The 16287-nt window shown below is 36.8% G+C and overlaps 1 protein-coding gene and 1 long non-coding RNA gene across 11 annotated transcripts in view; one reads left to right on the plus strand and one right to left on the minus strand.

The window, feature by feature from the left end:
- The window catches only part of LOC117213790 (potassium voltage-gated channel protein eag), a 153532-nt gene extending 141059 nt beyond the window's left edge, over positions 1 to 12473 (plus strand). For 4 of the 10 annotated variants that reach the window (XM_033459470.1, XM_033459508.1, XM_033459514.1 and 1 more), the window contains 3 exons: positions 1004 to 1120; positions 7435 to 7592; positions 7977 to 9001. In XM_033459470.1, the coding sequence (XP_033315361.1) occupies positions 1004 to 1120; positions 7435 to 7592; positions 7977 to 9001 (1300 nt within the window). Of the gene's footprint in view, positions 1 to 1003; positions 1121 to 7434; positions 7593 to 7976 lie in introns of all 10 variants that reach the window. The other 6 variants (XM_033459453.1, XM_033459490.1, XM_033459500.1 and 3 more) reach the window with 3 other exon arrangements.
- LOC117213884 lies at positions 6721 to 7436 on the minus strand. The gene is made up of 2 exons (XR_004488742.1): positions 7273 to 7436; positions 6721 to 7167 (listed from the first exon to the last, which is right to left on the minus strand). It is a non-coding gene; the product is annotated as an uncharacterized LOC117213884 (long non-coding RNA).
- Positions 12474 to 16287: the final 3814 nt, after the last annotated feature.

The following is a 16287-nucleotide window of genomic DNA, read 5'->3' on the forward strand; positions in this document are numbered from 1 at the left end:
AGATTTGTTGCCTGTCAAGCTCGAATGGATAACATCCGATCCATTCTATTTAAATAACTAACGCCTCTCTTAGTGTTCTCTCTCTCATTCTCCAATGAAAAAATCAAATTTTATATTAGTAAAAAAAATACCTTTGTTTTCTTTACTTAAAAAAAATCTTTTTTAATTTACAGGTTTCGTTGTGATTTTTTTGTTGTCGAATGAAGAAGCATTGCGAGAGGTTACGATGTTACAATTAGAATTAATTTTGGTGGATACGAATTCGTTCGTAAATAAATCAATGCATCAACCATATGCACTTACGAACTTACGTCTGACTATGGAGTTCTGTTACTACTTAAAGCATATCTTAACGAACGTTTGAACAGACCTTCTTTAAACTGGATAGTTATTAAGGTAGCTTATTTAAAAAACGAATACGTATTCACGAGATAATTAACGTTAGCCTCGATTCTCTGTGATCACGTGAAAGGCCGTGCAGAGTGGACAGCTGGTCTGTATTCGCAAATCCAACAGGCTGACGAATATATGTATCTTTTTTTTTAAAGCGCAATCTCGCTAGGAATATCGAATGAGAGAACAAGGAGCGAGAATGGGATCGTGTGAACGATATTTTCCCTCTTATACGTGTGTATTTCAAGCCTTGTAAGATTCATTGCTCGAAAATCATTCACAGAAAAGAATATAAAGAACAAGAAAGTCCTAAAATCTATGAAATACACGCGCATAAAGATACGAGAAGAAACATTCGGGCGCCAATTACAGACTACTGAATCAATAACACTCTTAACTAACATTACAAAAAGCGAAAGCACGAGCGTGAAAGAGCGTGTGCGAGAGGGAGGGAGAGAAAGAGATTATGTTAGCACACATGATTGATGATTATATCAGTGCAAAGAATATGAGAAAAAAAAGTAAAGAATTAGAAAATTTTCGTATCGTATGCTGTGGTAAATTATTGTTGATTGTTGATCGTTGCTTGGCTGGCCTGTTGTCCGTAAAGGTTCAAGACCGACGGGGATGCCCAGATCGGCGTGAGCAGGGCCGCAAATGGACGGTCCCAGCAGGATTCCGACGAGGAGCTCACCGTGAACGTCCTGCCGCCCTGGCCCAGTTTTAGGCAATTTCATTTCTTACGTATTTATTTATCTTTCTTCATTCTTTTTATTGCCATCTTTGCTACTTCTTACGTACACTCTTATATTATTGATTATTATTACTCTATATTTATATTGATTCGATTAATTATTCTTCTCATTATGATTATATTTAACCATCGTTATTATAATTGTATATCGTTATATATATACACATATATATATATAATTATTATTATTATTGTTCTCAACTGTGATTTTTCTCTACATACATATTATATATACATGCATATATGTATATATACATATGTACATACATCTATCCCTAGATATATTTATATTTTTAGAAATGAAGATCACATAGACAAGGGAAAAACATGATAACTATAGTTTTTGGTAGTTTCTGGATTTTAATGTCACTTTATGTGACTTAAGCAGGAAAATTTCTGATATGACTGGAAATAGAAATAACCTGGTAAATTAAAGGTGCACGTCTTCTAAAACTGGCTAATTAATCTAAAAGTTAAATTAAAAAGAAATAAGTGTAAAATTAAATTAAGCGCAAAAATGATATTTTTGAAATTATAAAAGGCATAAAAATAGCACATATCATAGATTTTTAACATAGGCTTTTAAAGCTGTTTCCCTGTGAAAGTGTATAATATACAGTCAATCAAAATAATTAATATACGTACGTAAAAATATTTAATTATCGTGTTCTTCCCCTGTAGTCGTCAACTATACGACTATAATTATCGTTACTATATATATGTATATATACATATTTATACGGGTCGATCTTGTACATGTATAGCTGCCTAAATTATTTATATATCACGGATGAGCAATTGTTGAGAGAGCGTGAACGTTTTTTACGTGGAGATTCGAGAAACAGAAAACTTTTTTTTAGATCGACACGATCCACCTCGGGACGAGCGGCTTACCGGCAACGATGGACCGTGCAGAATTTTTCTATATTCCGATCGCGTGTATTTGCACGTAACCGTGAAACCAAAAAACACGTCGAACCAAAAAAAAAAAAAAAAGAATTTTCGTATCTAAAAGAAAATTGAATCGAACGAATGCGATCCGCGAAACCGATCTTTTTTTATTTGCTCTTCTTCTTCTTCTTCTTCTTCTTCTTCTTTTTCTTCTTCCTTCTTCTTATTCTTCTTGCTCTTCTGGTCGTGTCGTACCTATTTTATGCAATTCGCGCGAACGTCTCCTCCGGGGGCGACCGATACGCATTTTTCTCGAGAAAAAGGTTTCGAAGGGTATCACGGATGTGCAATCGCTGTACACACGCTTGAAAGAGAAACTGATATGTATTCTCACTCAGCACGTCTACGAAGTAACCTGGGTAAATCGAATTCCCATGTCTTTTAACTGGAACCCTTTTACGCCATCTTTTTACCATGTACCTTTTTCCATTTATTATTTTTCAAACATTCTTCTGTTTATATATATATTTCTTTTATTTATATTGTGCAGGATGTCAATAAGACCCGGGCGATTTTACATGTTGTGAGCCTAGATATTGAGACAGTGAAGAGGGTTCCTGTGCAAAAATATCATTTGAGGATTAATTTTTAAGCTAGAAACAATTTGGTTTTAGGTTGGTAATACATGCATTACTGCGTAGATCACATATCTGTCGCTCTGAGACAGGGCAAACTACGTGAGGAAAATGTGGTGAGGTTAGATGAGATGGATACAAAAATTTGCTTTCTGAAAATAGATAATACGTGGGCGATGTTTTGTAAGAAACAAATATAATTTAGTTGTTACGTTAATTTAACTTCATTAATATTAGACTGTATAACTTATACCATTGGTATTTTTTAGATGTTCGAGAAGGTGACGTATATTTAATAAATATACATATATTTCATTCGAGAATTAAATGAAGAGATAGTTTTAACGTGGAAATTGACTAACAATATATCGAACTTTAAAATTACTCTTGCATAAAGCACAGGAAATATGACTCGTCAATTTCAAGATGTTTTTAGGGAGGACAGTTTTGAGAAGTTAAAAGGATAGACTGAGAAGGATAAATCTACGCAGCTAACGGTGTATTTCTAGCAGAGAATTAAATTATTTGTAACTTCAAATATAAGGTTCAAGCAACATTCTTGTGCCTGAACTTTCTTCGTTGATTTGTTATTCAAAAATTACACCATGTAAACAATTCTCGACGTTCTTATCACTCTATATGTATCATTTTTTTTTCTTTCTTTCGTCCTAATATTGTCGTACCGTTCTTTTTGTTTTCGTTGTCGTCCTTTAATAATTTTGGTATAATGATATTTAAATGATGAAATCGATTTGCCCAGGAGTCGCATCGTTCATAGATGCGTACACATCACCCGATGCCATTATATTCAATATTTGTCATTTTTAACGATCACTGCAGTTCTGACGAATGCTAGAGTGCTGTAAGATATACGGCTTTAGAGGGTTATGCGCATTTTTCTCCCACCATAAATATATATACGTATATTATATATTCTTAGTGGAACCAGGATTTGTATAGAGCAAACTCGAGGGCTCTCTGTTTCGTTCAATTTCGAATCTCTTCTACTATTTAAGAGCAATTTTACTGTTTTATTGCTTGTCCTTGATAAAACGGCACAGCCGCTAACGTTAACAGAGCGATATGACGTATTGAGAGCAGAAATGGACCAAGTCACATTTTTTCTGAACGTGAATTTATTACATTGGAATTTATTACATTAATACTAGAATTACTAAACCACTAGTATTTTTTAATTTTTACGATTACCAAAAGCATACAACTGTTTTCCATAGTATTAACTTTCGATAGTATTTACTTTTATTGTAACAAATATGATCTATTTTCATCACACTACTTTAATTCCAATTAATTACGTATATCATATCAAAGATCGGTAGTTATATGTGTGAATTTATTGCACTGAGCTGTTTTAACTTTTAAAAACTGTTATTGGGTGAAATTTCTTTCAATGTTACTTCCCCTAATATTGAATAGTAATAAAACATTTAATTGCACTCTGAATTCATTGATTTCTAAAATGGAAAAAGAATAAAGTGGTGCAAAATGTCATGATACTACAGACGTAGCTTTTAAAGATGAATAGTGCAAAAATGTAAGAAATAATTCATTGTTTCCAAATCAAACCAGATAATACATTGAAATCAGTTGTTGCATTGAATTATTTGCATATATATTTTAGACAGAGAATTATCCAGTTTGTGAAGTGTTAGAACTAGTCCACTTTTTCTCTCAGTACCTCGCATTTTTTTTGTTCTTTTTTTATAAGAACTAAGAAGTCTACGAATCCGTTTGAAAGAAATACCAGAGTCCTCCATCGCGCCTCGAGCATCCGATCCTTTTACGATTTTATGCAACGCCGAATGCATGTGACGTACACACTCTAGGATTCAAGTTTCTCTTTGTCACCTGTATTTATATATATACATATATATGCAATATGTATACGTATATTTTAATACATATATATATGTACATATATATAACGATGCCAAGTAGCTGCTTGAAAAACTGCCAGACTGCCAACGATCCTCTAACAATTATTCGAATTTTTATCTAACTTTTAATCGACCGTTTTTTTTTTAGAAACCTCGACCGTGGCATGTTATCGTGCATGATAGATTCGTAGAGTACGTTTTTAATAATGATACTGAATTTAGAACGAAGAGGTTAGGACGAACGTGGCGGTATACGTTTTCATTTTCTTTTCTATCTTTTTTTTTTTCTATTTTTTTTTCTCTCTTCTCTGGCCTTATTCCGATCGAGTGGTGCGAGTTGATCGCTCGATGGCACTCCCACAGTTAATCAGGCAGCTCGTTTACCATTTATACTACTGTATCATCTAACGTTGCGTCGATGAACCACGATTGGGGCCGAATAGAAATTCCATCGTGCGAAATCTCATCATTTACCTGGTTACTGCGATTTAGAATTGCGAAAATTTGGTTGCTTATGATTTTTTGCTGTTTTAGAGGAATATTGAAAGATTCGTGGATAACAAGAAAATATTTTGCCAGCTATATTTTCGAAAATCTGTGGAATAAATTATCACAATCTGATTATAAATTGGCCACCAGCATATTGGAATTGTCAGTATTTTACTTGGTACTTTTTTTTGTAAGATTAACAGATTTTTACATTACCTCCTAAATTAGGAAAATAATCTTGCAAGATCCTATCTTAAATTTCTTAATGTTTCCAGGAAACTTTGGAACATCGTGGACAAAATAGAAAGAAAGACGCGTCTGATCACAGATTGGCCATCATTGTTGGAATTTTCAGTGTTCTGCTCGACACGATCTTTAAAAATGTCCCTTTCGTGAGATTAGAAAATTGTTACTAATAGAAAAATTGTCTCAGAATATTGTACATTTCGTAATATCTCTAGAAGACCTTGAAAGATTCATGAATAATAAGTAGAAAAAATATCTTGGAGCCCAGCAGAGGCAAATCATATCCGACCATAAACCGACCACTTTCACCGAAATTCTCTGCCTCTCACTTGGTATAATAAACGAATTAGATTTTCCTGGAACTTGGAAATTAAGAAATACCTTCTTCCTTAATTTTCCAACAAATTTTGGGACATACACATTTTGTAAATTCATATTAACCACGGATCGGTATTAATTACATAAATTAAAAAATTCTTGTTAATAGAGAAATTATGTAAGAAAAATTCTATTCTATATTTTCTTAATCCACGATCTTTCATTTTCTTTGGCATTCTTTTAGAAAATCCCGCGGGAAGAATCCGCTTATTTTCCCAGGACAATGAAACGACGAAGGGAACAGACTGATACGCATGCCGAACACTACTTTCCTATTTACGTACTCTGATTTCTTATTCTTCGCTCGTATCCCATCAGAGTACGTCGGTGGATAACCAGTAATTTAAACTTTGATGCTCTCAACGGGCAAACGGTATAATTACGGATCAAGCACGAAATTTCTGAGCCGGCCAATCCAGCCTAAAAATTACCGTGACAACGTGTCCCGACTTTTCATGACGGAAAATCAGACACCACGATTTCGACCAACAAGAATGTCGTCCTGTGTCTTTCACCACGAAACTTTCGTTCAAAATTTCGTCAATCAAATACAACAGTAAATAATCGAATTATTATGATCAGATAAAAAACAATGACAAATTTTACTTCTTCGATTTTTCAATAATTTTGTACAAGTTTCAAACAAGTAATGAACAAGTTTGAAACAAGTAATATCTCTCTTTTGGTCGAACAAAGTGTTAGAGGAAAAAGATGAATGATTCAATATTTTGTGTAAGAAAACTTACAAATTTTCCAGACATATTTATTCAAGTTTCAAACAATTTCAAAATTTCCGAATAGATCGTACTAATTTGACGGATCATTGTGCACAGCCTTTGTCCTCTCATAGTTCCAAAATTATTTTTGCTTTTGTACCTTCGTTGTAAATTGTAACATGTGCAACATTATTTTTCTTTTCATTCCCATATCTACTTATGGCCTTTTCTTTATTTCTTTTCTCAATGTACGTATTCCTAAGTGTATGGTATGTTTCAGTAAGAGCTTTATTTTATACTTACCTTTTTCTTTTTTTTTCTTTTTTTTTTTTTTTTTGATAGGTACGAGGCCACAATCGGTTCATCGACGCTGCCAGGTTTTCCCGTATGTGTTATCGGCATCTTATCACCACCGAGAATATTTTCTTTCGAATCCCGTAGGCACATCAAAGTAGGTTGCTCGTGAACACCGCTGGAGCTGTCTCCCTTTTTCTAGCCTCAGTAGAACGAACTTGTCTCATTTGCCACCAATAAAAAAAGCGGCACCAGTAGCAGAGCAAAGAAAGAAAGGACGACTGTTCTTCGTCTAACCAAAAATAATATCAACACTATATATGTAAAATGTACATAAATACCTATGTATATATCAATTTATATATATTTTGCATATATACGTATCTATCCTTCCCAAAAACCTGCCGCTGAATGATGATTATCGATCACACACGATCGAGGGACAGAAAAGTTTCACAAAAGTTCAACCTAACCTAAAAAAGAAAAAAAAAACGAAAAGAAGAAATACGTACATATGTGAAACTTTTGGATGTAAAAAAAAAGAACAAATTTAAATATGTACTATATTATTCTCCTACCCATGATTTGTATACACCATGTAATCTTATTATTCCCCCCTTTATTTAATTGATCGCCTAGTGAAACTGGCCTCTTAATCCCAGTAATGTAAATAGACAAAAGCAAATCACGTCGACACGACTAAACACGGGCGTTCTCGCTCTCTACTTTTTTCTATCCAGGTTCCGCAGGGAGAGACACAATGCTGACGTGGAGAAAGGAGACGGAAAAGACGGGAAGGATGGGAAGGAGGGTGAATCCTCGCACGCCAGGAAACTCTCCACAGCGGACGAGAACATTGCTGTTAAAGGACGGGCCGGGAAGTGGGGACGACTCTTAGGTAATTGAAAACTACCATTCCATCTACTTTCATTCTACATATTCACAAAGGACATAACCTAACAAACACGATGATGGTACCCCGCTGGGGGTAGCCACCCACATGATATTCTAACAGCTAAAAAATTCTACCAAATGTCCAAACTGGACAAATTGTGAATGTAAACAATTAAATAAAAAAAAAATTCTACATATTACATGATGAATATCATTAATAGTATCAAACCTAAGCAATAATGTTAGTAATAAACCTAATCTATAAACTAAATATATCCAAGATCCAATGATACCAATTGAGGCTAGAATAGCTGTTTACAATGTTGTAGAATATTTAAATAAAATATTTTAGCGAAGTAAATCATCACAAAAAGCCTGAATTTTACAGGAAGCTCCAGCTTGGACTCCGGAAGCGAGACGGGAACCGGGGTAGATACGTTCAAACGATCCTTAAGCGCCAGGGACACCCGTCCCAGTTCTAGTGCCGGTAGCAACAAGGTGTTCCCAAAATTCGGTAAGCTGACCGGTACCATCGAAGAATCAGGTGATGCTGAAAACGTGAAAGAGACGCAGCAACAGCAGCAGAATGCGGCAGATTCGAAGCAGCTCCAGCTTCGCCGACTGGAGAGCTATGACGATGGACTAATTACCACTCAGCCGAGCCACGATCGTGAAATCCTAGCTGCCGTGCTCGAGGTGAAGGTTGATCTGAAACTGGAAGTACAACGAGTCAATCAAAGATTAGCAAAGATCGAGGACATGCTGCAAACGCTAATGACAAGGCTTCCTGCGGCCACTCCGCCGCAGCAGAAGGGCTCGAACAATTTTTCAACGGGTGGTAGCGGCGGTTCCTCGCAGATTCAGCCAACCAGTCAACCACAAAGTGCTTCTAGCTGTCAACAGGGTTCCCAGGCTACGCAAACACCTGGGGGAAGCACAGAGCAGAAAATTTCTATAGCGACTGCATCCACGTCGACGACCGAAGGTTACAGGGAGCAGGGTACAACCACAGAGAGAAGCTCCAAATCCCAAGAGCATCATCATCATCACCATCACCATCATCAATCGCAACAGTCTGACAGATTGAAGGACAGTAGTAGTGATTATAAGACTTCCTCGAGGGAAATGAGTAAAGAGTTGTTAGAAAGACTGGCCCAAGCGTCCACTTCCAGAGGGGACGATGGTACATCCCTTGGACCGTTGATTTTGAGGAAGAGAAGAAGCAAATCAAGGAACAAGGGAGCTGCACCGCTGGCACCGTTAGCTAGTCAGCCTATTAGTCCATCGGAGGCGACAGAGACCACGCAGATGCTCGAGTGCACGGATGACAGGGAACAGAACACCACCGCGACGGACAGAAGCGACAGGTCCGACAGAAAACGGCCTCCGCCCAGACCTAGGGAATACTTGTGAAAGTTCTTAAGGCTCCGGACGATCGTCTCGAGGCTGATATTCTGGCGAGAATCGCTGGAACGAACTGCCGTTCTCTGGAATGATTTTGTTAAGGTTAGGGTTAAGTATGGTGCAATTAGATGTGACATAAGAAAGTTTTATGTGGTTGGTTAGGATCGTCGGAGCTGGTCCTATTCTAATCGATGGAAAAAGGAAAATAGCTATTTGGAGGTTATCATAATCGGAAAGAAATGGAAGTTGTGTCGAGGTTAAGATTTCTAGTTTCTTTAAAGAAGAGAAGGACGGCTGTTTCAGCGAACTCTTTTCAACGAAATGAGACGAGTGTACCGGTAGAGTAAGCTACCTGTAAAATTTCACCGCGTACGTTTTAAGGACATGCTGCATTTTCGCTACTCGCTTCGCGTCTGGTCTTTAGCGAGCATTCGTCGGTACGCGTGAAGAACGAATCCGACACGGGGAAAAAAATATTGATTTTTGAGGTTATGGTTCGGGGATTGTCGTTCGAATTTAATACGAAAGAAAAAAAAACCAAGAAATTCTATAAAAGAGGTTAAAAAAACACAAGAGAGCAAAAATAAAAGAGGGATGTGCCGACGAAACGATCCCGCTACTATAATGCAACTTGGCATATTTTTGCATGGCCAAACACGCGATTAAAAAGCAAAAAAGTAAACCAAAGAAAAAATATATAAAAAAGTATATCGAATTATATACTGCTTGCGACGGCTTCTTCGAGACATCGAACGTTTAAACGAGAGGAGGATGGAAACTAACAAAATTCAGAATACTCACGTTCTAATACGTAAGGTAACACACACTGTAATCGTAGGTTTACACGCATCTTTAGGGGATATCAGCTAGACTCGTGGTTGCGCGCGATAGATTTTAAGTAACTAAAACAACCAACAACAACAAAAGAAAAGAAAAGGAAAGAAACGATAAGCAAGAGAATGAGAATAAAGTATATGAAACGAAACGAATAAAAAAGAATAAAGTGAAGAGAAAACGAAGAACAATATATACATACATATATGTATATGTACTCTTGAAGCAATTAGAGAATCGTTGTTCACGTTCTTCGTTCATTTTTAATCATTCCTTAATTAATTCTATATAAATTGAATGAAAAAATTGTTAATAAACGGTCCAACTATAAAACGAACGATGCTACACGATTCTTTAATTGCTTGGAACGGTTCAGGCTCGACGACTAATTATTATAAGAGCGTTGAAAATTTTGAGAAAGTAAGAGTTAGTATAGGTAGAGTATCATGATGTTCTCTGCATTTGAGTTTTCGGACAGTCGAGCTCTGTGATTAGAGGCGAAAGGCGTCGAGACACGCGTTGCCAAGTCGTTTATCGTTGCATCGCTATCGCTGCACCATGGTGCCGTGTTCTTCTTTTTTTACCGTTTCCCCTTCTTTGTTTCTCCCCTCTATTTCAGTCGATAGGTTTGAAAAAGCGAGATTCGCGAACGTTGATCGATGGCTTTTCGATAGTTTCGTCTCAATGAACCGTGTGTGTATGCTTTATGTACGTATGTATGCGTGTACATGATTAAAAATCGATTACAAGTGCGTGAATTTGTGTGAAAATTAATCGTGACGATATTGGGAGGACATTCATTGAATATTTTAAACCTCAGAGCTAAATTTGTTTCACCAGGTTTGAGGTTAGGTCGTTTGTTTTTAACTTTAAGTTTAGTCACTTAGATTTTGCTTATTGTGGTATGTTCACTATATTTTTTTCAGTTTAGTATTATCTCATCTTGTTTCTTTATCTTTCTAAAAAAAAACATAGAGATCCTACAATAGATTTAGATGAAAATGATTTGAAAATTAATACCGGAGATGCTCTCATGGTCACCCTTGCATTTTTCTAAGCTTCCCAGCATCAGAAAGTATTCTCACTACCCTCTTCAGGAGACCTTGCCCGTAAAGCGATTCGTGATCCATCAACCTCTTAAACGTCTCAAGACAGATAATAAGAATTGAGATTATGAAGCTATTCAACGAGAAAGAATTCACGGTACACCAAGAAACCAGTTCTCGTAGGTGCCTAGAAGCTACCGACAAAGGTCATTCTTATTTTTTTAAACGTGTTAAACAACATACTTCTCCTCGTTCCTCCAGTTTTTCTATTCGATTCTTAGAAAAAGAAAGAAATATAAAATAAAATTCAATGAAGACGTTTAATTCGATAATGGTTCCCGAAACCCACCATGACGCGACGATAATGAATAATTATAAATTGTTAAAAGTCAATTCGACCACGCCTCGAATGGCTGCATTTCCAGTGCAGCGGTCGCGCGAGATTTAAATATTAGCAAAGCAAAATATAAAAAAGAACGAATAAAGTATAGGAAAGGAAAAAAGCATGAAAGAAAAAAAAAGATAAATAAGTAAATAAAACTCTCCATTTTGATCGAACTTGAAGTGCTGCAACTTACGGTCGCGATATTTCAATAATGACAAATGTCAAACGCCATTACGGAAACTGAAAGATTCCGTGTACTTTGTTACATTGCAGAACATGACCTAATCCCGCGTTCACATGGCATTCACAGAAGCCAAACAGCAATATTAGGTGTATATATATCTTGTAACTACGACACGTGTATATATATTCATACATACATATACATATATATAATATACATAGAAAAAAGAAGAAACTGATAAAGTTACGCGTGGTTCGTGTCAACGCGTTTGCAACAAGAAAAGGTTAAAAAAAAAAGCAGCAAGAAAATATCATATCGCGATTATTCTTTCCTTTTCCTCTAATTCTTTCTCGGTTTCCGGCGCAGCTTTCTGTTTCGAGAAAAACTTCGATTCGACAACGAGAATATTCATATATATCACCCACGTATGCATACATCCGTATATATATACACACACACAGAAATAGAGACACACATATGCATATGTATGTTGTATTTCTGTTGCTGCCGCCTCGAGAAAGAACTTTGAATAACACAATTCTGAAGGACAATCAAAGATGGAAAGTACTGATCTCACGAATAGAGAATTGCGATTAATCGAATAAGCCTCTGATAGATATATACATATATATATATTTCGTTAGCTTAAGCCGACATATATAGATGAAACGATGCGAACGAAGGAGCTTTTGAGGTTACATATACATGTATATCATTTTTCCACGCCGCGATTCCCCTCATGTATCTATATTGCATATGGCGGAACATATGGTTGCATATGGTTTACCTTTCTTTATTTACGGTCACTATAGTAGTATGTGTATAGAAAGTTAAATCGTTAAAATGTTAAATTCTGTGAACTAACGAACCAAGCATTGCTTTTTGGCGTTATTAATTAACGAATATCGATCATTCGCGTAATATTATCCAGATTTGAACGCAATTCAGATTAAAGGGGAACCACGGATCGTCGAGACCCGAACATACCACTGAACGTTGATCCACGACGATTCAAAATGAATAAATGAAAAACAAAACGAAGGGAACACGGGCAAACGCGCTGACAGGGATATCTACGCGTGTAAATACTATAAATATTAAATAGAAGCGAAAAATATGGAAGAAAGAATGCGAGAATGCCTGTTTGTGTGTGTGTATGGGGCATGAAGACGAAGAGCGTACAAGAGTAATGCAGAAATAGTTCTAATTTCACGATGTTACCGAGAACGAGATGAAGAAAATGAAGAGAAAAATGTTGAATTATCGAGCAGTTACGAGGACTTTGTTAATTAGGTTTTAGCAGCGGTGACGATATAGCTGGCTCTATCGTAGTTTCTATACACTTTAAAACGAACGCGAAAGTTTAACATGCCGTTGAAACGTTTACAGCAGCTGACGCGCGTCGATCGAGAATTATTGTCGGGAACGGTGCGCCTTGCTCCTTTTTAACGCTGCATATCCAGTCTATCGGCCCGACGTTCCAAATCGATTTACCATTTTCATACTAACCTTAAAAATTAACCCTTGCCTTAACATCGGATCATACTCGTGGCAAACATTATAGTCGTAATTCAATAAGGGATATTGTACTCGTAATGAAGTTTGAATACTTTAACAATGTTTAATCTAACTGCAAATTATATATAACATATCCATAACACATCATCTGACATGGTGCTACAAAAATATTCATTTGAGTATCTATTGAAAAGATCATAAGGCAAGGAGTTAATTTACAAAATGCTTTTTTTCAATCTTATAAAAATTTCGACGAAAATATTTGAAATTCCGCAAGAAATATTCACTCACGCAATTTCAATTTCAGTTTCGAATTGGCATTTTAAAATTTGCTAATACTGGCGATATTGGAATGGCGGGGAAGTGGACTCGCTCTGTTCGCTATCCGAGAGCTTCTCTTCTCGCGCACGTATCCTCGTCTCCGTCGGGCGGTTCCATTGGTGACCGGTAAGTCGACCACCAAACGTATCCGTAAACCGTTGCATCGAAAATATCGAAGACTGACGACGCGTTTCATCTCCTCGATAAGCCCAGCGCCATATTGGTTTCATAAAATCCCCGATTTACATTCCATTCGGACTCGCCACTCGTGATGTTCGACAAAATCGAAACATTCTAGCACCAGTTCGCAACGAGCCAATTTTCAACGCGACGAAGCTCGAACGAAGCCGATAACAAAATCACGAATGATCGAGGTGGACGACATATGATCGACTTATTGGTCCGTCATCTTGGAATCGTTGACAACGCGGTCTTTTTGAGTGTTTCGCCAGTGTGGATCGATCCGCGTCTCTGGTAATTGCAACGACGAACCTCCATCACGTATTTTTCCCGTGGAACAGTGTGTGTATGTGCAGTGCACATTGTGCACGGAACGATTTCTCGAAGAAAATCGAAGATGACGGAGGTGGAGGAGCGCAATTGGCGTCCGCGTCGAAGCTAAATGCCGACAAGGCGGGTCGTTGTCGGATGTGGTGCCGCGAAAACAGGCAACACGACGAAAGAAGATATGGTAAACATGTGATATTACAATTTTTTATATATCAGCTACTTTGCAATAACGGATTATCGACGTACTCGAGTGGAGAGCGTCGCGACACGGGTCGTCGTCGTCGTCGTCATCGTCGTCGTCATCGTCATCATCGTCGTCGTCATCGATTTGTCAACGACGAGTTTACGAACGAACGAAAGTTTGTCTTTATTTCTTTGTGAAACTCCCGCTCGTTCGTTTCGAAAGAAAGGAGACGAGCGGATGCCTCGTTTTTGTTTGAATCTGATATCTAAAATAAAAATCACAAAAACAATATGAAAGAATGACAGATTCTTTTTGTTGAAAAGAAAAAAAGAAAGTTATACGACGACGACTGTGATCGCCGCGACGATCGAAGAAGCCGTGATCGTATCGAATTTTTTGTGAAAATGATTAAGAGAATCTATATAGTAGCTATCCGGCGGAATAACAAAGAAATAAAGAAAAAAATATATATATATTATTATGGTTATTATTATGATCATTATTATGATTACTATTAAAACAAAAGAAAAGGGGGGTAAACAAATTTTTGCTATAACTAACACTTCGTCCATTTTTCTATATGGGCAATTCGTTGCACTGTAATCAAGTCCTCGGCCTTGTAAATTCTGTCCTTGTCATTTCCGAAAACTGCTGTTCGGTAATCGAACGCCACGAAAAATCGATCAATCTCCAGTTACCATCGCTCAGCTTATTCGCCAATCTTTTTTTTTATCCTCCGGAAGAAAATTCGTTTTTCAATCAACGATTTTCAATATCTTAGATTAATATAATGCTTTTCTAATCGATAGAAAATGACTGTCTAATAAACAATTAGCAAACATAACCTCTCTTGGTTACCGCAAAACAAAGCTTCACGCTCCTATATATGACGATATGTTTCTTTTATAAATCGAAACGCCGTTGTTTTACAAAAAAAAAAAAAAAAACACGTCGTATTTGCAATTCTGTAACGAACAACAGCGTATCACAACGTTGTACGTAAACCAAGAGAGTGTTCGTAATCATAAACTTTCCATTTTTCTATCAAAGACAAAATGGAACGAAACGAAATAAAAGAAATCTGTATCGTGAAACGATCAGATGACCGATTGATCTTCATGGCGTTGGAAAATCGACAGGAGCCGAGCTGTTTGCGAACTCTTGTGAGAATCCGATCGTGCGATCTCGACGCGACTCAGAGAAGACGAAACGCGACGAACGAATGGTCCTACGCGAACGCTCCTCGCCGCGTTCATGTTCTTGTTGTTGTTTTCAATTCGAGCGATCGTCGACGATTGATAACAACGACGAAAGCTCTCCTTGAAAGGATCTAAATCGATAAAATCTCTAGCTTCGATCGAAAATAAAAAGCTGCACTTTCTAAGAGCAAAATGCTTACGATCGTGATCATCCTTCGAGCTCAATCGTCTTTATTAAAGATAACCTTGAAATCTTCTCTCAAAGGATCGATCTACTACAGAATTCTGTAAATATTGAATCTTTTAAATCAGTAATGCCCGATTCTGATTGAGATTGCTTAGACTTAGACGATATTGATCCTTAAGAAATTGTATTGATTGCAAGGTTATTGCAATTGTATTGCATGGTTCTTCCCTATAAAAGGTGTAGACAACGTGAAATTAAGGTTAGAAAGCGATGAAGGACTTTTAAGGGATCATTTAAGATGAAATATTAATTTAGGAAAATGGTATTTGAACAGCGCCACTGACGATTGAATCGAAGTATCGATGATGAGGTTAAAACTTGAGGAGCTCTTTTGTTTTATGCAGATACATGGTAAAATGAAACACCAACCGTGAAGACTAACCAAAATTTCGAATCTACCGTGGTCTAATGTTCACTGGTCTTCCTGATCTTATTTTGCGAAGCGTGGAACGTTCGAACGACGGTCGGAAGCGAAGGGTCGATCAAGGAGTTCAGAATCGGCGTCAACGATCGCTCAAAAAACCACCGAGACGAATATACTTAAAGAAAAAATAAAAAAAAAAAAAGACATAAGATAAAAGATGAAAAATCGTATCGTCGAGAGATCAAATTGTAGCATCGAACGAAGCCTGGCTAGAATACTCAAAAGAAAGCTGCTTTCGAACTTATAATAAAAAAAGATTAAAACTTGACCGAGCTCCGCTGTTCTATTTGCGAATCGATCCTTGAATCAATCACAATTTTTCCTTCTACTTCTTTTTATTGCTCATCTTTTTTCAGTGTGAACTTACAACTAATATTATATAATATATGTTTTTCCTTTCTCCCTCTTTCTCTCTCTCTCTCTATATATATATAAAGAAAACG

The sequence above is a fragment of the Bombus bifarius genome, unplaced genomic scaffold (genome assembly GCF_011952205.1).
Source record: "Bombus bifarius isolate JDL3187 unplaced genomic scaffold, Bbif_JDL3187 scf7180000007970, whole genome shotgun sequence".
NCBI lineage: Eukaryota > Metazoa > Arthropoda > Insecta > Hymenoptera > Apidae > Bombus > Bombus bifarius.